This window comes from Schistocerca cancellata, chromosome 3 (assembly GCF_023864275.1).
Source record: "Schistocerca cancellata isolate TAMUIC-IGC-003103 chromosome 3, iqSchCanc2.1, whole genome shotgun sequence".
Classification (NCBI taxonomy): Eukaryota; Metazoa; Arthropoda; class Insecta; order Orthoptera; family Acrididae; genus Schistocerca; species Schistocerca cancellata.
The window spans coordinates 285,016,369-285,040,716 of NC_064628.1; the positions used below are offsets into that span (position 1 = coordinate 285,016,369).

General features: G+C 39.6%; 1 protein-coding gene across 1 annotated transcript in view; it reads right to left on the bottom strand.

Annotated features, from left to right (window-relative positions):
• Positions 1-11,428: 11,428 nt before the first annotated feature.
• LOC126176273 (CREB-binding protein-like) overlaps positions 11,429-24,348 on the bottom strand; it is a 172,806-nt gene continuing 159,886 nt past the window's right edge. The window contains exons 30-32 of the mRNA XM_049923422.1: positions 20,920-21,261; positions 20,511-20,698; positions 11,429-15,655 (exon numbers count right to left, since the gene is read on the bottom strand). Coding sequence (XP_049779379.1) covers positions 14,398-15,655; positions 20,511-20,698; positions 20,920-21,261 — 1,788 coding nt within the window. The 3' untranslated portion in view covers positions 11,429-14,397. The remainder of the gene's footprint in view (positions 15,656-20,510; positions 20,699-20,919; positions 21,262-24,348) is intronic.

The following is a 24,348-nucleotide window of genomic DNA, read 5'->3' on the forward strand; positions in this document are numbered from 1 at the left end:
TTTACATTAAGGTGGCATTTCAGGCCTAGGAGAAATTGTAGTAAGTTGATTTATACTAAAGATCCAAAGACCTCCTGAAAATGCATTTATGTCAAGAATGGAATTTCATTCATGTTGATGGTAGACTTTTGTTCCAGGCACTTTGTGACCATCAGGATGAAGCAACAAAGGGAAGGTGGCATGAGGGAAACTGTACTGTCTCAGTTACCTTTCTTAGGAGAACAATGTTCCCCCGCCACACCAGTAGAACACAACAGTTCACATGTGAATAAACAACTCTTCACTGGTTTTGATGCTAGTGCACACAACCTGGTGTGAGGAAGCAATGACACCAACAGTAGAGGTGAGCCCCTCCTCAATAATTTACTTGAGAGTAACCGGAGATCCAGAAAAGGAACAGGAAAACTACCTTAAGGAACTTAAGGAGGAAAGAAATAACTGACATTGGTTTTGCGTCCATCTTAAAATGTGTAGCTATGTCAAAAATGGCATATGGTGTTAGATCCATCCTTATCTGAGTCATGTTTGAGGTTGAAATGGATGTTAAATAGACCATCCTAGGAAAGCAGACTGGGACTCATATAGGAAATACCTAGACTCATGCCTACCAGGAGTCATAAGGAATCTACTAGCCTTGTAATTACCAACAAGTGAAACTATCATTCTGGAATGCATTCTGTGATGAATTGGAAGATAAAGCTACATGAGCCAGACTTCAAAAAAACTCTCACTAGAATACCAAACCAATCCAGGGGCACTCTAAAGGACGATGTTGAGTGTACATGGACAGCACAAGGTGTGCTCTGCAATACTCGCTTCCCTCAAATGCATTGTGGCAGATAATAGATACCAAGATTCAGTTCCTGGGCGGACTGATTAACAGGAAACCAAAGGGAGAACTCGGAATCTGGGAGACTGTGTTGATTTCAGAAAGATCCAGAGGGATGTGGGAACATTTCAATAATTCAAATAATCAGGCCTTGATGGAATCTTTCCAGTTCCAGTGCAACAAACAGGAGAGGGACAATTAGATTCCTTCACAGACTGTAGCAGGAGTCATTCCTAGCGCTTGGAGGATAGCAAAGGTTGTTTTCATTTCAAAGCCAGGGAGAATTTATCACACCAAGTCTAAGGATATGAGACCAATTAGTCTGCCCTCCTTTCTATTAATGACATTAGAAAACCTGTTAAATGTGGATGATTGGGAAAGGAGGTTCACCAAGGTTTCTTTAATTGTAAACCAACACACACATCAATCATGCAAATCATGAGGAACAGAACATATCATCTTGGTTGGGAAGGTGGAAAAAGAATTACACTTTCAGGAGACTGCTCTCTACATCTTCCAGGACATTGAAGGGGCTTTTAGCAATGCACCCTCTGAAACCATGGTTAGAGCTGCAGAAAAGCATGGCATTAGGTGGAGTAAGATGATGCTGAGTAAATGAAAGGTAGAAGTCATAATGTTGAATTAAGAAAACAGTGACCAACACCAGCAGATGGGTGTCTGTTAAGAGAAGTCCTGTTCACACTTCTGTGGAACCTACTGGTGAATGAACTCTTAAAAAGAGTTAAATAGCAGAGGTTGCTTTTGCCAAAGATACACGAACGATCTAGTCATAGTAATAGTTGGCAAATTTACTAGACCATTAGAGCAATTGCACTATGCTCACTTAGCACTTTGAAAAGCTGGTGTGGGAAACAGGATCTAAGGATCACCCAACGAAAACTGTTATACCATTTATGAGGAAGCATATTCAGGACACACACTGGGATCTCAAGTTCTCTGACAAAACTTTACCAGTAGAGGGGGCAGTGATGTATCTAGAGGCATTCCTAGACATGAAACCTCACATAAAGAATGTAATGTTCCAAGACAAAAGGTGCTATTATGTGCACTACAAGGTCCTATGATAAAAACTTGGGTCTAAGCTGTAGGCACATTTACTGGATGCACACTATTATAATAGAACCTATGAAGTTATGGTGCAACAGCATGAAGGAATAAAATATTACAGAACGTAGCTCCCAAGAAACCCGACAAAGAGCGGAGATTGGCCTGCCTAGTCACATCCGGTAGAATTAGCACACACCCTCTGCTGGGATGAAGACTATGCAGGACATGCCCCTATTACATCTTTGGATTACAACGGAGGCAGCGGCAGGGTCATACAGGTTAAAGACTGGAAAACTTTAGGAAATCCAGAGTCCCACACCACTACAGCGAATGTGGATAAATAAACGAATGGTTGGGGAAATGTTGGCTGACTAAACAACTCCCAGCTGCACCAATAGATCTTTCAAGGTAATAAGTGGAAGTATCGTGCAGTGTAAGAACAAACTTCAAACCATTCAAGAGACAGTCTGATTTACTGATGAATCAAAAACAGATGTGGTGCTGGGGCTGGTGTACAACCTATATCAGAAAGAACAATCTCTAGGAAAGCTGACCATGGTGTTCCAAGTGGAAATACCTGTTATCCAAGTGTGTGCTGTGGTTCTACCTCCCTAGGTGCTACAAGGATTGTGGCATTTATGTTCATTCAGACAGCCAAGTAGTTCTGAAAGTTCCGCCACTGCAATGAGATCAAACATTGTTGCATAATGCTATGAAACCCTTGTAAGTCCAGAAGAAAGCAATAGGTAAACCTGCTGTGGCTCCCTGGTTTCTCAAGAATTAGTGACAATGAACAAGCTGACAGGCTGGCCAGGACAGGTGCGACAATTCCATTTGCTGGAGTGGAACCTATGCCAAACCACCATAAAGTGATGGTAAGAACAAAACTATGTAAGTGGATTAGGAGGCAGCATGCAGAATACTGGACAAGGATCCAGAACCAGAAGCATGTCAAGCTGGTGATGTCGAACCCACATTTCATGAGAAGTTCCGTAATCCTGCGCTTGAACAGGAGACAGATTATACTCAGGGTAAGGCTGATGACTGACCACGGAAACTTTAAAAAACATCCTACACTCAATCTGTATAGAGAATCAGTCTGTAAGAGCAGACTATGCAATGAGGTGGATGAAATCACACCACATTCAATCTTCAAATGCAAAGCTTTGGAGGCCAAAAGACACAGAATATTAAGATCATTAATTCCTGAAGAAATTGTGTCTAATAAAGAACTACTATGAATCCTCCTCTTACTCTTCAAAGGTACCAACTGGCTTTACCAGAGTTTCAGGGAGAGAAACTGCACAATAAACACAGTTTCAGTGCAAGCAACCATGAGCCAAGACCACTGCTGTTTCATCTTCCTGCACCAATAAATTAATCTTGCTAGAAAAATTTACATTTCTACTCATTTACAACAAAATAAATTGCCAGTAAATTTTCTTATAATCGTTAACCCCAAATTGGCCTATGTTTTTAGGTTGTTTCTTTCCACACTTACGGATTTACATCTCATGAAATGAAGTGCACTGGGCAATCTGAAAGGCCTTGGGCCTCCTCAAAGACACACTGTGTGTGTGTGTGTGTGTGTGTGTGTGTGTGTGTGTGAGAGAGAGAGAGAGACAGAGAGAGAGAGAGAGAGAGAGAGAGAGAGAGAGAGAGACTTAAATCTTCTCACGTCGATTAGGGAATGCAATTGATTTTGAAGCACACATCACTCTTAAAGCAACAGTTGCTCCATGCTTGCCAGTTGCTCCAGATGAACAGGAGTTAATACCGATTCACCATAATTAATGGACCACTCCACTTTTAACAGTACACAAACCTAATGGCATCTTACAAAAACTTTGTTGTCACTTTAAAGTCACAATCAATTCCAAAGTAGAAACCCCTCCTCTAATGACCCTAGATTATCTCTTTGCAAAATTAAGCAATGACACTTTATCCAGTAAAACTGACCTTGCAGAAGCATCCTTTGAGATTCCTTTGCATGCAGCATTGCAAGTTTACCTAGTGCTCAATACGCCATATGCTACCTTTCGAAACCTCTTAGGCCCTTGCCACACCCAGCACTTTGTGGATCAATTACTATGTGGTTTTCCAAACTGAACCGCATACCTTGGTGACAAACGTGACTCAACTCCAGAGGACCAACTTTACAATCTCAAGCTTTTGTGCCAAAGGACTAGAGTGAAACCTGTACAAATATTTGTTCATGCAGTGATCATTGACATATTTGCGGTTCAAACTTTCAGTTAATGGACATGCATCTACAAAGCTGTCACCTATAAGTTTGTCTACCACTGCAGAGCCACTCCAATTGAAGATTGCAGACCCGTAAAATGTCTTTGTTGTGTCCCACCTCTGCACGCTCTTGGACATCTACCACCAGCGCATCTCATTGCCCAGACCTCTCCTTCCACGTGGCCAGCCCAGCACAGGCTCGAAAGATCAGATGACACTAACCTGGATTTGTGCATCATTAATGATTTATCCTGTGACCTCCACTAATGGACTTAAGAAGAGCCACTGAAATCAACTTTGTTTCCTCCATCCTGGCCAGCAGCTGCCCGTTTCTCCATCCCTGGAGGACCCTCGCAAGTCCTGCAACTTCCATAAAGCTGTGTCCTACCCCAGTGTTTCGCAGTTACACCATTGGACATCATTCCACTGGCCTCTCCTGAGGCGACTCATCCAGGCCATACAACACATACATTCTTCTACCATGGCAGTCACTGCTGCAATGGAAAGGGGACAGATGGGGGCATAGCAACACCAGAACATTTTACTATGGAAATTTAGTTGGTGGTGCCACTACTCATGTGACACTTTTAATCAGGAGCACCCTCTGACAGGACCACGCCACCATTCTGGCATATAAGCTGATCCACAGCTTGACCAAGTCATTTGTGATATGATCTGCGCTTGCATGGCTGAGTGTACTACCGGTTGAGAGTATGGTGTAGAGAAAGAGTCAACTGGGACATTGGGCTGCATTCTGTGGTGTTCAGCCAGATCAAAAACAATGTGTCTGCAGATGACCTGATGAAAGGTCACAGGAATCAATGATTCTCGAGACCCATACCTCTTCCAACTCGTGTAAGCATGCTGTGGAGAGCTACCGAATATGACAACAGTACTGATGTGACAAATGCTGAAAGGAGATTGAATGCCAGTCAGTACATGGCAGATCCTACTGTCACAGCCCTCATGATCTGGGCAGTAACAGCATAACATTCAGCAGCATAATGCAGGACCACATACTGAAGTCCACACCATAGGCATCTTAAGGAATGTACAGGTCCTTGATCGGGATACAATTGGAAGCTGTAATCTTTCATACTACCGTCCAGAAAGTAAGTAATCTTTATAAACTGACATAGCCTGTTTCAGACATGCCTATAAATTCTTCAAGGAGCCATTTGGAGGCTGTTTGTTGGCATGCCAATGGGGTATCATCTTGCTGATACTGATGATGGCCATCAGTTCCAAATGGAAAGGAAGTTCAATCATTTAACATCAGTTATTGATATTTGATGAACATCCCCCACAAAGTTTGATAAATATCAGACTGGTGCTTCATTTTGTAACACTGTTTCTGTTAGTGTACTATACAGGGTGTTACAAAAAGGTACCGCCAAACTTTCAGGAAACATTCCTCACACACAAATAAAGAAAAGATGTTACGTAGACATGTGTCCGGAAACGCTTAATTCCCATGTTAGAGCTCATTTTAGTTTCGTCAGTATGTACTGTACTTCCTCGATTCACCACCAGTTGGCCCAATTGAAGGAAGGTAATGTTGACTTCGGTGCTTGTGTTGACATGCAACTCATTGCTCTACAGTACTAGCATCAACCACATCAGTACGTAGCATCAACAGTGTTCACCACGAACGTGGTTTTGAAGTCAGTGCAATGTTTACAAATGCGGAGTTGGCAGATGCCCATTTGATGTATGGATTAGCACGGGGCAATAGCCATGGCGCGGTACATTTGTATCGAGACAGATTTCCAGAACGAAGGTGTCCCGACAGGAAGACGTTCGAAGCAATTGATCGGCATCTTAGGGAGCATGGAACATTCCAGCCTATGACTCGTGACTGGGGAAGACCTAGAACAACGAGGACACCTGCAATGGACGAGGCAATTCTTCGTGCAGTTGACGATAACCCTAATGTCAGCGTCAGAGAAGTTGCTGCTGTACAAGGTAACGTTGACCACGTCACTGTATGGAGAGTGCTACGGAGAACCATTTGTATCCGTACCATGTACAGCGTGTGCAGGCACTATCAGCAGCTGATTGGCCTCCACGGGTACACTTCTGCGAATGGTTCATCCAACAATGTGTCAATCCTCATTTCAGTGCACATGTTCTCTTTACGGATGAGGCTTCATTCCAACGTGATCAAATTGTAAATTTTCACAATCAACATGTGTGGGCTGATGAGAATCCGCACGCAATTGTGCAGCCACGTCATCAACACAGATTTTCTGTGAACATTTGGGGAGGCATTGTTGGTGATGTCTTGATTGGGCCCCATGTTCTTCCACCTACGCTCAATGGAGCACGTTATCATTATTTCATACGGGATACTCTACCTGTGCTGCTAGAACATGTGCCTTTACAAGTACGACACAACATGTGGTTCATGCACGATGGAGCTCCTGCACATTTCAGTTGAAGTGTTCGTATGCTTCTCAACAACAGATTCGATGACCGATGGATTGGTACAGGTGGACCAATTCCATGGCCTCCACGCTCTCCTGACCTCAACCCTCTTGACTTTCATTTATGGGGGCACTTGAAAGCTCTTGTCTACGCAACCCCGGTACCAAATGTAGAGACTCTTCGTGCTCGTACTGCATCAGCGCATCAGGGATTCCATGCGACGGAGGGTGGATGCATGTATCCTCGCTAACGGACATTTTGAACATTTCCTGTAACAAAGTGTTTGAAGTCACACTGGTACGTTCTGTTGCTGTGTGTTTCCATTCCATGATTAATGTGATTTGAAGAGAAGTAATAAAATGATCTCTAACATGGAAAGTAAGCGTTTCCGGACACATGTCCACATAACATATTTTCTTTCTTTGTGTGTGAGGAATGTTTCCTGAAAGTTTGGCCGTACCTTTTTGTAACACCCTGTATATTACAAATTGCCGTGTCTTACACCAGCACTATGTGATAAATGCTATATTGCTCGAGAACTGTGGTTCAACTTCAAATTAATGTACTTTATTTTTGGAGTGACTTTCAACTTGAAACAACATAATGAACTTGTTGGTACAAAGTACTGACATAATAGCTCAAGTTCTTCCCTGACCCTGCAATCCCATATCACAGCACTTAGGCTGTAAAAAAACAAGACTACCCAGATACTAAGGGAATGACTAACCCTAGGTCACACAGCATGCTTGGAAGACAATATAAAGAATATACATGTGCTAGAGAGGCAGAGGACTGAATCAATTCCTTGTGCTAGAAATTGGAAACCCACCCACTCTATACAAGTTTGACTGGAAATAAACATCAAATAAATCATGAGGCGCATCAGATGTTCATACAATGGTGTCACTGTTGCTCGATGTAAATGGATGAATAACTGCTGTTATACTAAAAGGTTTTGTATATTCATCTCTTGGCCAAATATGTGGATTTAGATCCCTGCTCTTCACAAATAAATAGAGAACAATCTAGAAGCACAGTGTCTATGGAATTCAAGGTTTAGGGAAGTCTTTTACTTTGAGGGACACCATTTCATATAGTTGCCAGTCTGATTCAAAGGCAGACAATCCACACAACTAACCATCATTCACAAATAACAACACATAGTTTTGAATTCAGTGGATAGAGAAGCAATGGAAATGAGTTACCTGTTGAGCTGAAGTGTGCTCTCCACGTAACAGAGTAATGGGGCTCAAGTAAAATGCCTTTTCAACATCTGCGCTGCATAACGCATGAAAGTAGTGACAATATTATGTTGTACTCACTTTGGCGCGCGCGCACACACACACACACACACACACACACACACACACACACACACACACGTCTGGCCGCTGAGGCCGGACTGCGCACAACTGTTCTTGATTACAGTAGTGGTCCAAAGGAGGTGGAGTCACGGGGGGACAGCAAGGTAGGGGTGGGGAAGGTGTAGGGACATGGTGGGGACAGAGTAGGGCCGCTGGGTGCAATTGAGAGGTTTGGGGGGAGGAGGGGCAGGAGAGAAGTAGAGGACGTGAAAAAGACTTATGAGTGCACTGGTGGAATAGAAGACTGTGTAGTGCTGGAGTAAGAGGAGTGAAAGGGATAGGTGGGTGAAGAAAAGGGACTAGCCAAGGTTGAGATCATGGGGGTTACAGGAAGTATATGAGGTGTGAGAGAAAAGTAATGAGACTGACAACAATGTGGGCAATTTGGCAATGCTGTGTTGTTCTACTTGTGTACATCAGTGAATTCAAACCTTCCAGATGCTCAGTTTGAGTTTCAGCTCCGTACAGCCATCATGCAACTTTTGAGAGCCCCATGCAAAAAGTTGTGTTTTTGTGTGTTACTCAAAATTGTGCTGCTCCATTTTCATAACATTATGCCATCAACTTTTGTGTTAAACTTCGGGTAAGTATCACTTTCAAAAAGTTAAAGCAGGCCTTTGGGAAACATTCCTCATCAAGAGGGCAACATTTTTTGCTGTCACAATAATTTCTGGAAGGTTGAGAGCATGTTGCAAGACGAATTTCACTCAAGGAGACCTTCAACTTTCAAAACCGACAAAAACTTCGAATGTGTGCATGCTCTTGTGAGATCAGACTGCTGTTTAACAAAGATGATGACGGGTGGTCTGTTGACTGAAACACTTTCACTGTAAATCAAATTATGACCAAGTTTTGCACTCGTACAAGTTTTGTGCCAGAATGCCATCGTAAAACCTCACAACTGAGTAGAAGGACAATTGAAAAAACATGCATTTATCATCTTGAGAGTACTGACTGACCACAAATGGTCTGGTTGCGTGATCAAAGATGATGATTCCTGTTTTTGTTTTTTTTTTTTTACAATTCCGAGGCAAAGCATCAAAGTGAGGAGTGGCACACTGAGACATCTCCTCGACTGAATAAAGTTCAAATGACCAAATCAAAGCTCAAAACAATGCTGATTTACTTTTTAGATAGTAGGAGTATTGTGCATCAATAATTTGTTCCTCCAGGGCAAACTGCCAACCAAGAGTTTTACAAGATGGTCTTGAAAGGCTAAGGAAAAGGAAGAATCACGAGAGACCGGACATTGGAGACAAATGGAAGCTGTGGCATGACAGCACCCCATACCACATGGATACTTCCATCACAGAATTTTTTACCTCAAAAGGCATTCCTGTTGTCCCACAGCCCCCTTTAGTTTCCAACAATAATAATGCAATGTCATTGTCAACCAATTTTACTACACCATACAAAAAGTACTGGAACCACTAGTCAAATGTGTCATTGGGACCCTTGCATCTATAAACAGAGGTTTCAGAATGAGATTTTGTCCACTGTCACATGCCCATTTTTTTTTTTTTTTTGTCCAACTTCACAGTTCTTTCTATATCTCCTTCTCTAAGAGCATCACCTGTCTTCATAAGCTTGCAGCCAATTTTCACATATCCCACTCACTGATGCCCATCATGTATCTCTGTGTACTCTTACTTCCCTCTAGACAATCTCTTGTAACACTTACCCAGGAGTTTAAAATATAGATACTGAAAGGCCTCTTAACAGCTGTCTCGTTGACTGCTCATTTTTGAAAAGAAGGTGGTAAGATGTTGATGGTGTCTCAGGACCCATTCAACATTCAGGTGGAGCGATGTACAAAAAAACAAAAAAATGCGGAATTTGAAGCAGTGTGCACTGGCCAGGATTTGAAATCTGCAATTCTGTGAACTTTCTCCAACTTTTATCTTTGAGTTAAATATTCTCATCAACTTATTACTTTATTTACAATAAATAATTAATTTTATAGAAATGTGCACTAAATTTTAAGCATTCAGATTTGCTATCATACCTCACTGTTCCTTACAATGGAGGCCATGTATATATTCTCTTATTGCCCTTTGCTTTCTCCACACTTGGCACCAAACTCGTAAAACAACCCATAGACAAAGACAAAATTGAGGAACATACAATGGAGATTGACCAGGAAAGACCTACGCAAGTCCAGTGAAGGTACAGTAAACCAGCAAACTGAAGGCAGTGATCTGAAATTTAACATGGATGGGAAACAGAGAGAAATGAAACAGAAAAGATGATAATATTTCAATTGCTAAATTTCATGTGCATTATGAGCAAAGGATCTGACTGTGGAATCATACATCTATCATCTTTCCCTTCGAAGTTTTTCAGCCATTTTTAAAACTAGTGTTTGATGTAGAAATCTAACATTAACATAATGAGGAAAAAAAAAGAGTTAACCCTAGTGTAACTGAAATACTGTCTCTTATCCCTGAGATACACATTTTATTGATTTAACAGCATGCTTCCTTAATAAAGGAAATTGGAAATTCATTACACCGTCATTAGGTCAGTAGTAAGGAAGTGCCTAAAAAAAAGTTTTTTGTTAGTGTGCTGTGTAAATTTTGAAGTGAAAAATCAACTAGGAACCATATCAAAGAAAAAGGAAATCAGCACCAGCTAAGGGAACAGAAATACAACCATAGCCCGTACAATTGAGACAGTGTTGTCAGAAGCACAGCTACTGTGTTTCATGCAAGACAGCCATAAATCAAATTAATGTAAACCATTTAACTGACAATGAATAATACTTGCAAAAGCAACAAATTATGGTTTAGCAAAATTCAAAGACAATAAAACAAGAACTCTTAAGTCATTATGCTGCAAGATCTGCAGAAGTATAGTGCAGAGCAGTGAATATTCATATTATATGCAATTATAGATGACAACTGCGGTATAAACAAGTTTCAATGAGAATTCTGCCCTGGTGGACTAAGAATTGACCCTTTATCTCAGAATATCACAGTCTCTTAGATTGCAACAAGAGAAGAATTATCCATAAGGCATTAGTGAAAACAGTAAATGTTTTCATTTATAGAATGAGCTGCTATACATTAATGAAGAACATTAAATCAGCCAACTGCTAACTTCTGTGCAGAAATTATTCTCAAATAATTTAAACAAATCAACAAATGATCATTGATAAATAGCTGAAATTTATTAATTTAATAATGCATTTGTACAAATGACTTATCATACTGGAGAAACTATAATACAATGGCTATCAACCCTCATCGGATCCTGTTGTTTTCGTCTTGAAGAAATCTTGAATGATTTCTCTAAGATACTTTGAAGAACAGTACAGGAATTACTATTTACTTGGAGAGCTTTCACAGAATGATCTCAACAACCTGATCACTGATTATGTTTAAAGATAGCAACAATAAATAGAACACTTAAAATTACTACTTAAAAGAAGCAAGTGTTCCAAACAGCAAAGATTATGGGCATGCACTCTTAAACAAACATACTATTTCACATTGCAAAAAAAAAGAGCAACACAATGTGGAATAAAAGGAATTCATTTAACTGAAATTTAAGCAACCGAAAGTATAATACAAAACACAATTAATTTTCTGAATACCCCAAATGAACAAAGATAATAACCATGACATGCATGAATACCTGCAGCACACAGCTGCCTACAAACAATTACACAATGAATTCCACACTATGCTGCTCTTGCCAAGAATCAGTACATTAAATGTCAAACCTACTCTCAACTATTTTCATTGAATGTCATGTAACAGACCTTTTGCACAAATACCAGCAGAATCATACTTAAAAAATATATTAAACAGTAAGGCACTACGTGCACACTACCATACAGGAACATCAATAACATTTTGTGTCTACTGGTAACATAGTACATACCAATGACAGAAATAAAAACTACTGCATCCATAAAATGCTAACACATCTGGAAACACACAAAGCAATATTTATTCCATGGCATGATTGTTCAACGCAGTTTTTTTTTTAGACGTATGTTTCTGAAATGGGTACAGGCAATAAATATATCAAGGACCAAGAATGCTGAGAAAAAGTGATATTCCTTTTAAATCTTTAGTACAGGATAGTTTCTTACTGTTTGTGCTACTTTTAATGACATAATCAGTATCAGATATGAAATCTCTGTAAGCCCATCAAAGAATTTTTAATGGGTAAAAAAGTCCTTTCTTTTTTTAAATATTTACAGCATTGCAAATATCTTAAAAATTTAATGCCACTGAAATACCCTTTCCAATCAAGTTGGGCATTGTTAAAGTGTTTCTGGACAGTCATTTTAATACATGGGTGGAGGGGAGATTAGGACACAATATATGTCCTTACTGCCCTATTAACATCACAACCTTGTGCCTGCTACAAATATATTTTATACTCCACCAGCAATACACTTTAAATTACATCATTTCTTTCAATAAAAATAAACAAAAATAAAAACATTAAAAATTTGAGATCTCACTTCAATTTGATTGTTGAACTTATATTGCAAGATATATGAACTGTACATAAATTAACATATGTATGCATGTATGAGATTTAGATCATTCTCACTGAAAAATCCTTCTCATTATTATACTCACAGAACTAACTATACAGTGTAGTAGGGTTACCAAAAATTTTCAATGTGTGATTTACAAAACTCTACGTAAGAGATCTCATGATCCATACACTGAATGTATATTTCAAAAATCTCTCTGTCCCATTACTGATCAATAAAAAAGAACAAAAAACAACAACAGGCATATCTGTCCCAAAAGGGCAACGTTTGCCTCCTCGTGGACATGCAGGAAGTACAGAAAGTATTGGAAACAAGAAATTTCAGATTTCTCTTATTACCAGCAATTAAGGAGCTACTGTTTTTTAAACAAAACAAACATTATAAAAGTAATAATACAAGTAACAATAAAAAGTAAGAATTCTGCAGCACTTTTAAATGCACAGTACTACACAAAGTAAAAGGAGCAATACAGGAGTGAACACTGATACAAAATTTGCAACCTCATGTCCTCCCAATATATTTCTTCATGCAATTTTGCCTGGGTGTAGGGGTCGGGGTAGTAAAAAAGACAAAGCTCTTAGGAAGCCAAGAGTTGTCTTCATGCTTTGTTCATAGCACAAGCGTATGCTGTAACGCAAATTACTGCATTTTTTCCAGGTACATTCCACAGAAAATGCAAGGCAATTTTTTGTTGAATGGAATGAAGTCTGCAATTTTAATCTGTGATTGTTCAAGTCACTAGAAAACAGGGAAATTGTTTCTAAAATAAATTTTCTAAGAGAGAATGTGCCAGATATACCTGGCTATGGGTTGCTGGGTAGGATGTCCTATGGATTGGGAATGCAGTTCTATATCTACTGCTCTGAACTCCAAAATCTACTTTCTTTCTTTATCACCTAACTATACAAATTTTCTTTGAATAAATTCAAATGTGATAAATGAAAACAAAAAGTATTTTACTATTACCGCCTTCTTTCCTTTACAAAGGAAAAAGCATGGGCAAAGTACTGCAGCTTATATTACACAATATTTCATACCTGACTTTTACAAGATCAGCCTGACTGATGCAGTTAATGTAGATTTATAATAGCAGGAAATATTCATTTTTTCAATTTTTATTAATGTCTCAGAAAGGTAAGATAACACTTCCTGTTTTTTTTTGTTTGTTTTGTTCATTTTGTAAAATAAAATTAACAAATTCTATTCATTTTGATGCACCAAAGTCCATTCTCTTTCATTAATTTAATTTACTAATAGTTTAAGAAGTATAGTTTCTTTCTTGCACTTTGAACATTACAGATATTTACTATTTGTTCAGATGCTTTATTATGCAACAAATCTCAGTGTTCTAATATTACACCTTTAATGTCTGCACAAAGAAAAAAAGAAACAAAACACAGCCTTGCTAAGCCAATAATTCATACAGTTTACAAAGTTCACAGTGCCTTCCCCTTCCCTTCCCTGATAAACTAATTTCATTCATTGACTATTTACAACTACTGAAATATCACCACACGCAGATGGTGTCCACAGCAAGATAAACGTGAAATAGGCAGTGCTGTTTTTCCTTCCTCAGCTTTGGGATCAGTATGGTTCAAAGTCTGTTAAATAAAATAATGTAGGGTTGTGGAGGGAGGGGATGGCGCAGGTTCCACACATTGTACATTTTTATTTATACAACTACACTACACACAGGACACAGTGGATATTAGGATGCACCTGGTAATTCTCTATCTTTATACTGTAATATAATGCACCGTACGGGAACTGTACACATGAACAGTTTTCACAAAACACGTCACGGTTACTGTGCAACCGGGATTTAATACTTTTCCCCCATCAAAAAGCTTGCCACATACTTCCAAACTTTCATGAAAGTATATGTTGCTTTTATCGTACGAAAATTGGGACACAACAAAATTTAAGTACATTTTACTACACTGGTACTACTACAACTGTTCCACAAACTTAGTAAGCTTGTCCTGAGGAGTCATTGGTGGTACTTCATTGGAGTCACTTGGACCCTGACCATTTGCACCAGCAACTGGGGAAGGGTGGTGTGTGACAGGCCCGTGTCCCTGTGTAAGCATCATTTCTCCCCCCGTTAGTTCATGAGCTGGAGAGTGTGTTGGCTGTGAATGATGGTGGTGAGGTGAAGGCACAGGGCCACCACCACGAGGAGATGGCACTGGTTGATTTCGAGGTGATGGGACTGGCCGTGGACTAGGGTTCGGCTGAGGGGAACGAATTGGTGGAGGGGATCGCACAGCCTGCATCAACTGCACAGCTCCACCTGGTGGGCCCATAACACCTTGTGGTGATGGTGCTGGTGGAGGTGTGGGTTTCAAAGGGGGCTGCTGCTGTTGCTGTTGTTGCTGCTGCTGTTGCTGATACTGTGCTGGCTGTTGTTCGGGCACTGTGGGGAAGCCAGCACCTGCATATGCACCAACTAAATGCTGTTGCCGAGGCCTCTGCTGCTGTTGTCCATAAACAGGTGCAGGAGGCTGTGAAAAAGATTGATGTCTCTGCATGGCCAGTAACTGCTGCTGCTGTTGTTGTTGCTGCTGCTGCTGCTGTTGTTGTTGTTGCTGCTGCTGTTGCTGCTTGTACCAATGGTGCGGTGTGGCTGGCGTTGTTTGGCCAAGCATGGCTTGCATCTGCTGCATTCGACCTGCAGCTGCTACCTGCTGCTGCTGTTGTTGCTGTTGTTGTTGTTGCTGCTGCTGCTGTTGGGACATTAGATGCTGCAACTGCTGTTGCTGTCCAGTTGCAAGAACACCAGTATTTGCCCCAGTAACTGCTGCCTGTTGCTGAGCAGCTGCAGCTTGTGCTGCAGCAGCTTGTTGCTGCTGCTGGTTTTGGTATGCCTGCCGTTGTTTGATGAATGCTGCCATCAGCTGTGGATTGCTTTTGAGAATCTGGAGGATCTGTTGCTGTTGCTCTGGAGTGTTTGGTGACTTAAGTGTTTGCAACAGTTGCTGCAGGGCCTGCTTTTGTAAACCAGTTCCAGGTCCCCCAGCTGCACCCTGTGTTGCCACACCAGGAGCACTGCGAATACCTAAGTGGCCCCCTGGACCAAGACCAGCCAACTGGGGTGCCTGAGGTGTGACTTGAACAACTTGTTGTGGTTGCTGCTGCTGCTGCTGGATCAACTGAGGTGATGGCTGCCTCAATCCTGGATTCTGTGGCAATCCTTGAGCCGCATATCTGAAAACCAAGTAAGAATTTCTTATTTCATTGTCTTAATGAACAGCTAGTTTCAAGAAAATAAAACTCACTTTTATGCAATTCTCTCTCAGTTTCAGTATTGATGTCACTCTATGGCACAACATTTCTCTCATTTACATAACCTTTCTGCTGTGTGATGGTTCATGATGAAACAACCAAATAGTGGAACAGGTTGGATCATCCTGATAAGCAACACTAAATATTACATTACTATTTTAGCTATTTGTTTTTGTCATACAGGATAGCCAAAATAGAACAGGTCTGCATAAATAGTTATAAGCCTGAACAAAGTAAGTTACCCAAATCAATGAAAATGATAACTGTCATTCAAGTAATAAATTATAAACGGTCAGTGGCATTAATGCAGCACTGTGTATAGTCTGTGAGAGACCCATATCACGTTAGCGTGTGTGTTTGAGCTTACTGGCACTCAAAGCTAAGGTTATCAGTGTCGCATCGTGTATGCCTAAGAAATGGCAGTTATAGTGTTTTTGATTTTCTGTTGCAGTTCTTCCAGTCAGTGGGGATTATTTGAGAATACTTGGCCCTTCTACTTGCCACATAAGTAAAAATTACAGGAAGAGAGACTGGTTGAAGTTGGAGATCTGAGATTTTACTGCCTTTGCCCGGTGTCCCTCTCACTGAACAATCAAGTACATGTAATAAACAAAAAAACTGACTCCATGTGACGGTTTATCTGTACATTAATTCCCAATGGTTACTGTGTACCCTGCTGGAAATACCTGAGTTTTTATGAGACAAAAGTTTTATGGATGAGTTTCAGAGAAGTAAGAACAAAATAAAGAAGCAATGAATTCAAAGAATTAGGGAAGCTATAGCACTTAACAAATATCTTACACAAACTTTCTACGAGTTTGGATAGATTATTATTTAAGAAGCAAACAACATGTGGAACTACCAAAAAGAGGTTGAATAAATACAGTTATGTTTTAAGAACGCTTCGAGTCTAGCATGACAATGATACTGTACCACGTATTTGCCATGCAAGTGATCATAGCCTGAATGATAATATCTTGTTACATGGTGGTGTAATGCTGTGGGGGAAAAAACGCGTTTTGCAAAATAATGGTATTTCTTCACCTTCAGCAGAAATGTCAAAACTGCCAATAGACACATTTAAAATTACATAGACTATCCTATTTTCCGTGAGAACGTATCTGGATTGCCCGTGACTGTCACATACCACTTTCGTTCGACTACAACAGCTGCAAGAAACTTTTATGTTCACAATTAGTATGGCTGACTGTGGTGGTAGACAGACATACATCAGGGTTTGTGCACCATCAGTATGAAAGCATGTGTCATAAATAGACCTTGTGCAAAATAGCAGGGCCACCCTATGAAGCAGCTCTTGTAGAGCACACGGGTCCGAGTTCATTGACCTGTTGTGTGTGTAGTGGGAGGTGAAAGATTTTAATGACTGTGTGTTCAGCTAGCACACAGGCTGTCGCACACACCCTGGCTTTCAAACAAAAATGATGCGTGGAGCTAATTGAAATGAAAAACAAATACAATTCTTTTCTGGGAAAAACAATCACAGATGATGAGACTTCACGTTATCGATACAAACCCATCACAAAATGACAAAAATGCAAAATAGGTCTCCGATTGTTCACCAAGACTGAAGAAGGTGGGAATGTGATGCACAAGTTCAACAACACCTCTAAGAAGGTGTGAATATGACACACAGGTTGAATACCATCCCAAAGAAAGAATTTTTTTAACAATTTTACATGATTAATAGAATGCCATTCACATCAGTTGTAATAATTATTTAATCAATCCACGACAGGTTTTGGGATGTTAACATCCCAGCTACAGGTGTGTGTAGTAAAATCTGTAACATATTGAAGTAGAGGAGTGGGGAAATATAGTGCAACATCCCTGGAAAAAACAGGAGAATAAACTTAGGAAACAAAGCGACTCACATACTGTACTTGTTCAATATGCATAACAAACCCTCAGGCCACTCAGTGTGAAGTCTCCAAGTTACTGCATTTTGGGTGGACTGAGAGAGAGAGAGAGAGAGAGAGAGAGAGAGAGAGAGAGAGAGAGAGAGAGAGAAGGAAAAAAGAAAAAAAAGAAGAGAAGAGGGCCTGATAATGAAACAGGCCCTAAAACTGTAATGAACAGAAGGGTAAGACAAAATTAAAAGGAACCAAAACCAAACATTGTACCCACACTGTCCACCATCGAGCACACTATGGAAGCTGCTAGGACTGAGCAGAAGACCATGAACAGTGCACGAGAGGAAATTAACTGACATTGGTATTAGCAAAGATATGGTAAATCAGAACTGACTTATCTGAGCTATTGCAATGTGTCGATTAAAAGGATAATAAAAGATAAACAAGCTGTAGTAGACCATCAAGTTATGTAACTCACAGACATGTACAAATATGTGATGTATTAAGCAATAAGGCAAATGGTACATACACAAAATGGATGAACAGGGGATAAAAAACTGCAATAAACAATTATAAAATAAAATGGTAATAAAAATTATACTAAGCAAATCATCATAATATATGTAGGATACACAATAGGCTAAAGTGATGTAAAATCAAATGTTTAAAAGCCATTATTAAAAAACTAAGTCTAAAATGTAATTCTAATCAGAGCTGCTGAAGGTAGTGGTCATATGTGTGAGGTGTTCTTGCTTATTTGTGTGTGTGTGTGTATGTGTGTGTGTGTGTGTGTGTGTGTGTGTACCGAAATCTAATGTTTGCTCACTTAGTGTATATAGTGGATTCTGGTATTCTGGTTCAAATCCCACACATTGCCAAGTGTTTACCATAGTAGTTGCGATGACTGCCAATGCTTTTATCTTGGACAAATGGTGTGTATATTCGTTATTTGGTTCAAAGAACATCAGGCCTTACTTAATTCAAGATCTGCATTAACTAACCACCTCAGAGCATATAAACACTCTATCCCAGACATAAATAATAACTTGTATCCTCAATCTACAGCTGAAAGGTCGTGTCCTCAATTTACGGAAAATTGAAATTTTATGTAATTTGAACCAAAAATCACTACGTACACTAAATGAACAAGCGGTGTTGTAACTTGTGTTTTCGTTAAATAATATATTACATGTTCAGGCCTATTTTTCTAAGCACCCATTCGTCTGTTTTGCCTCTTAACCTCCTTTCCATATCATTACTCCTTCATATAAAGCAAAGCACTCAGCCTGATCATGTTGTTTGTTATTTTGCTGCTCACACTGCTACACTTACATTTTAGATTTTTTTCAAATTATAGTTTTAATACATTTTATTTTATGTCACTTGAGCCCATAATGTATCCTAGATATGTTACGACGATTTACTTGGTATTTTGTTACTACTACTTTTTATCATGGTTTATCCCCCGTTCATTCATTTTGTGTGTGTACCATTGCCTGGTTACCTAATACATCACACATTTTTACATGTCTGTGAGTTACCTACCTTGATGGTCAATCACAGCTTGTTTAAGTTTTATTCAGAAAATGGTTAAAATGGTTCAAATGGCTCTAAGCACTATGGGACTTAACATCTGAGGTCATCAGTTCCCTACTTAAACCTAACTACCCTAATGACATCACACACATCCATGCCTGTGGCAGGATTCGAACCTGTGACCGTAGCAGCAGTGCGGTTCTGGACTGAAGCACCTAGAACTGCTTGGTCACAGCGGCCCTAAGTTTTATTATCCTTTTAATTAAAAGTATTGTAACCACTAGGATCAGTCTGCCCTGATTTACCATATCTTTGTTAATACCAATTTCAGTCTACTTTCTCGCACACAATGTTTGTACCTGCACCTCTGCACATCTCTAGACCTACAATGTGGCATTCTGCTCTGTCCTTCCTGCTGTCCATAGCGCGGCTGCTCGATGGTGGACAATGTGAGTACAGGTTTGGTTTTGGTTCCTATATCTTTCATCCTGCCCTTCTGAATGTTACATTTTTAGGTTGTCATGTCCTCTGCTCTTATTTTTTTCTAGTCCTGCCCAAGATGCAGTGGCTTGGAGCGTTTGCAATGGTTTTTCCAGATATGTTGTTGGATTTCTCTCCCCCTCTTCTGTATGTTACAGTTTCTTTTCATACAACATGAAATGGGATTTTAACTTCCCGAAACTGCTCATGGATTGAATAAACTGTTGTTAAAACTGAAGCATGTCATTCTATTAATCACACCTCTCAGTTGGGGATGTCCTACAAGTCAAATTTTGTGAAGTTTCACATGGCTGTACGAATGGTCTGCATATTGCACTGAAGTGGAACGAGATTATGTAGAACACCTGAAGCATTTAAAGCACCATCTTCACTCTTCTCTATTTTTTTATTACTCAAGTTTCCCAACTTTTTGGACGGACGGGGCATAATAAGCTTTACAATTGGACACACACACACACACACACACACACACACACACACACACACACACACACACACACCTCAAATACAGTTAACCTTTATGAACCGTTTCAAAATATCGGCAACATGCCATCAATAAATTTCTGTGCAATTTATCATCATCATCATCATTACAACAACTACTACTACTACTACTACTACAACTACATAACAATTGGATTTGCTGTTACTTGCCTCTGCAAACAACTATTTATGTAAACAATATTATGATTTGTACTGGTATAATAATAATAATAATAATAATAACAGGTTTAAGCTATAAAATGAACATTACATTGCTTGAGTAAAGAAATTCATAACAGACAACATTAACCATGCATTTGGGATTTAAGTTTGTTGATGCAGCAGTATTATTTCATTACTAATAAAAAAATTATAAAAAAAAATACCTTGGAGTCCACTGATCCATAGGCATAAGGTGAGTAGCGGGGTTAGGACCCATTTGACCCATAGCTCTTTGTATCTGAGGAGGTGGCATAACTTGAGCCATTGCCTGAGTGACAACACCTGGAGGATTTCCTTTCCCATACCCCACTTGAGCATGAGGTGCCTGTTGTCTTGCAGCCTCTTCTTGGACCTATAGTTAGAACACACCTTCAAGTAACAATCTTTTATACTTAAAATATATACCCGTAACCCAAACAAAAAGTTAATTTGCATTTGATTTGGTACACATCATGGATAACTTCGAGCAGCAGAAACAAAAAGTGACATAGGTAGGCAAATTAGAAGTTTTCTATTTTTTAATAATAAAAAAAGAAAGGATGAAGAAAATTGGGGTTATTCATTATAGCTTACCTGTTTTACAACCTGCAGGACATTGGCATTGGGAGTCTGTGCACCTGGTTTCAAACCAATGCCTGGTTGATGTGGAGGCTGCAAACCAACTACCATGCCAGCACCTGATGTTGCTGGCCCAAGAACACCCACTGGACTAACTGCTGAACCTGCACCACCAGCACCAAGCACCCCTGCTGCCCCTGAACTACCTGGTAGTGGACCAACAGGTAATGTTGTCCTAGTGTTCATTGCTGCCATGCGCCTTCGTAACAGATGTGCTTGCTGCAATCTTTGCTGGAGTTGCTGCTGCTTCAGCTTATGTTTGATGTTCAAACAGAATGGCACCGGACATTTTGTTTCCTGCGAAGATTAATTAGAAGTACTATAGTATTTAAAGATATTTAACTTCTGTTTCTTTCATAATAATGTAAAAAGTTTGTCTTGAGAATCAAATACAATAAAAATCTCAGTAACTGGTAAATTTAAGAGAGAGAAATAATTTATACTAATGACAAAACGTTACTCCTCATGAATGTGCTGTAAGACTTGTTTGTTTTGTTGAAGCTTTCTACTGTAGTTCTCTGAACTTGTGTTCATGTATATTGGAGTTTTCAACTTTAGGTAAAAGAAACATGCACAAGAAAGATTTTTCCATTAGTATTTGTGAAAACGTTTTCAGCAGCAGAGGCAAATTACATGTGTGTTGGCTTCAAAATTAATACCTGCGTCAAAATGTTCCAAACAAGCATTTATACAGGTACTGCCAAATGTGCATTTTTACAGGTTTGTTGACATACTGTCTAAAGAGCTCAAAACTTGGCAGAAAAAAGATTTTTTATACAACGCAAACCTGTGAATTGTTTAAAATGCTCTCCAGCCTCTCTCTTACATCCCCACAATACCATATTTTGTATCAATATCTCACATTTTCCCAATAGTCTTCAAGTATGCTTTCCTATGCTTCACTCTCAATTAATGAAAAAGGAACAGCAAGTAGAAGAATCTTTTCTATTATTATTATTATTATTATTATTATTATTATAGCTATTATTCAGAACTACAAATCACTGTGGCAAGTGTTTCAGTTAATTAGTAGTAGACTGAAAATGGGGAAAATATGCCGGGAAGGGGGTGTGGGGTGAGGATATACTAAGAAGAATAGATTTCTTGGTGACCCATACAATGTAAGGTGTGTCAGGAATAAGTTTACATTTAAGAATAAAGTAGAGAAAGAAATTGAAAACAAAAGCAAATAATTAGTGATTCCATGGCTTGTAATGAGAGTACATAAAGGAGGAACTGGAGCAAAAGTGGGGAGGAAGGGGGGATGAGAGATAAAGGAAACAACTGATTTGGAAAGTCATAAAAGTATACATCTATCACTCAGTGAACAACCTGCGGCCCGTGGGTCACATCCAGCTCTCAATTAGTTTCAGTCTGGTTCACAGAAGAAATTCCAGGCCAACTTAAAAGGGATACACTCTCAAAAGCAAGTGCTTTTAGGCATAATTTGTTGGCCTGCTGTGTCAGGTAAGGTGTGCCCTTCATATAATGGTGTTACCCCATAAACACTAACATGAAGGATGCTACAGTTTTGAATAGACTAGGACTGCTATCATGTCCTGTGACAAGATGGCCCACAATCTTAAGTACGTATGTGAATCAGGCCCACAGGTCACCAAGAGTTGTCCATGACTGGTCTATAATAACCTGTAACAAAATACCATCTTTCTTTAATTATTAAAGAAGTTTCCCCAAAACATTGTACTTATGGACCTGGTTGTTTGCTAACACAAGGAAATGGTGCATACAATGAAAGTATTACAGCTGCATCATGTGTTTGTAGGAGAAGTGTAGTGCTAATCTGCACCTGATGGTAAATCTTGAGCTTTCTACCATCACGGCTCATGCCGTTGGGCCACAGGTATCTAGTCCAGCCACTAGACGTCACATTCAGCGAGTCATTTAAAGAGTGAGTGGCCAACACTGCTACTGTACAGCAGCCATGTTTCTGCCTTGGCAGCAGCACATATGTACATATGATAGCAGAATGCCAAACTCTACTGTTATAACTCTTGCACTGAGGCAAGAAATTTCAGAAAATGTGCTAGTAAACGAGTTGCGAGCTATTATATGCTTACTGGATTAACAACATATCTCCCTAGCACAATTTATGCTAATAGTACATGGAGTTAAAGATAGTGTAAAAGATGTAATGTTGTGGGGGCATCCCTTCAGAAGTCATCTATTGGATTCTAGTACGTAAAAAATTCAAAAGGTTGGACTGTATTCACACAAAGATCTGATGGTCAGCTGGAAATGCATTTTCTCCTGGGTATCCTATACAACCTCTATTTACTGCTAATGCCCACTAATGTCTTCGTTCTGTGGAGAATTGCACCAGCATTATCAATGAAACTTCCTGGCACATTAATCTGGTCTGAATCTGTGACAAAACTTTCATTTCAGCGCGAACTCTGCTGCAGTCAAAATGTATTCTGGATTATTATTGATTGTCATTTCCCTGACTGTACCAAATTTTAATTTATTTCATGTGAGCACTCACTAAAACATAAAATTACATTATTTTCATTAGAAAATTATGGTTCAATATTTGTTTATTATGAATTTCACTTGGGAGTGGTGGAGGAAGAGCAAGAGGGGGGGAAGGGAGGGGGGGAGAGGGAGGGAGAGAGAGAGGAAGAGAGAGAGGGGGGGGGGAGAGAGAGAGAGAGAGAGAGAGAGAGAGAGAGAGAGAGAGAGAGAGAGGCTGTAATGATGGTTTGGACCTGTGACTCTTCTTTCATGAGACTTCAGTCTTACTCATTCAGCTAGGATTGTGCAAAGTCTTTTGTACTTAAGAGTTCATTTTTAGAGGCAACTTTCTTAAGTATTTCTTTTTTAAAACTGTCGTACTGTTTTAGGAAAACTAACATCTACTCTATTTATATACGGGAGAAAACTGAACAGGACCAGCCCAAACACACACATATTGCACAACAAATACGGCACTAATTCAAATATACTGCATCTGCATTGCAGACATTTTCACAACTGGAAATGAACAACTTGCTGAGTGTGACGTTTAGGGGAAGCCCTAGGTACTTGGCAGCATGACATCATAAGCCATGACCCTATAAAGCTCAGGATTTAACGTCAAGTAATACTCACAGGAGCAATGAATCCCCATACCAAAATTATTGTAATTAATAAAATGTTGTACCTTTGCTATTCTGTTCTTTTTGTGTTAGATGCTTCTTGTGACTGACCTGGCCAGTCACAAGAAGTATATAAAAGTAATGGGACAACAATTAATTATCATTAATTAATTTGTAGACTTGGGTTTTCCTCATAACATATCTCACTACATTTAATTTTAACTATTTCCATATTGTCGCAAATTTAACAGAACCAATTGCAGACCACATCCTGCTTCAATGGAATATT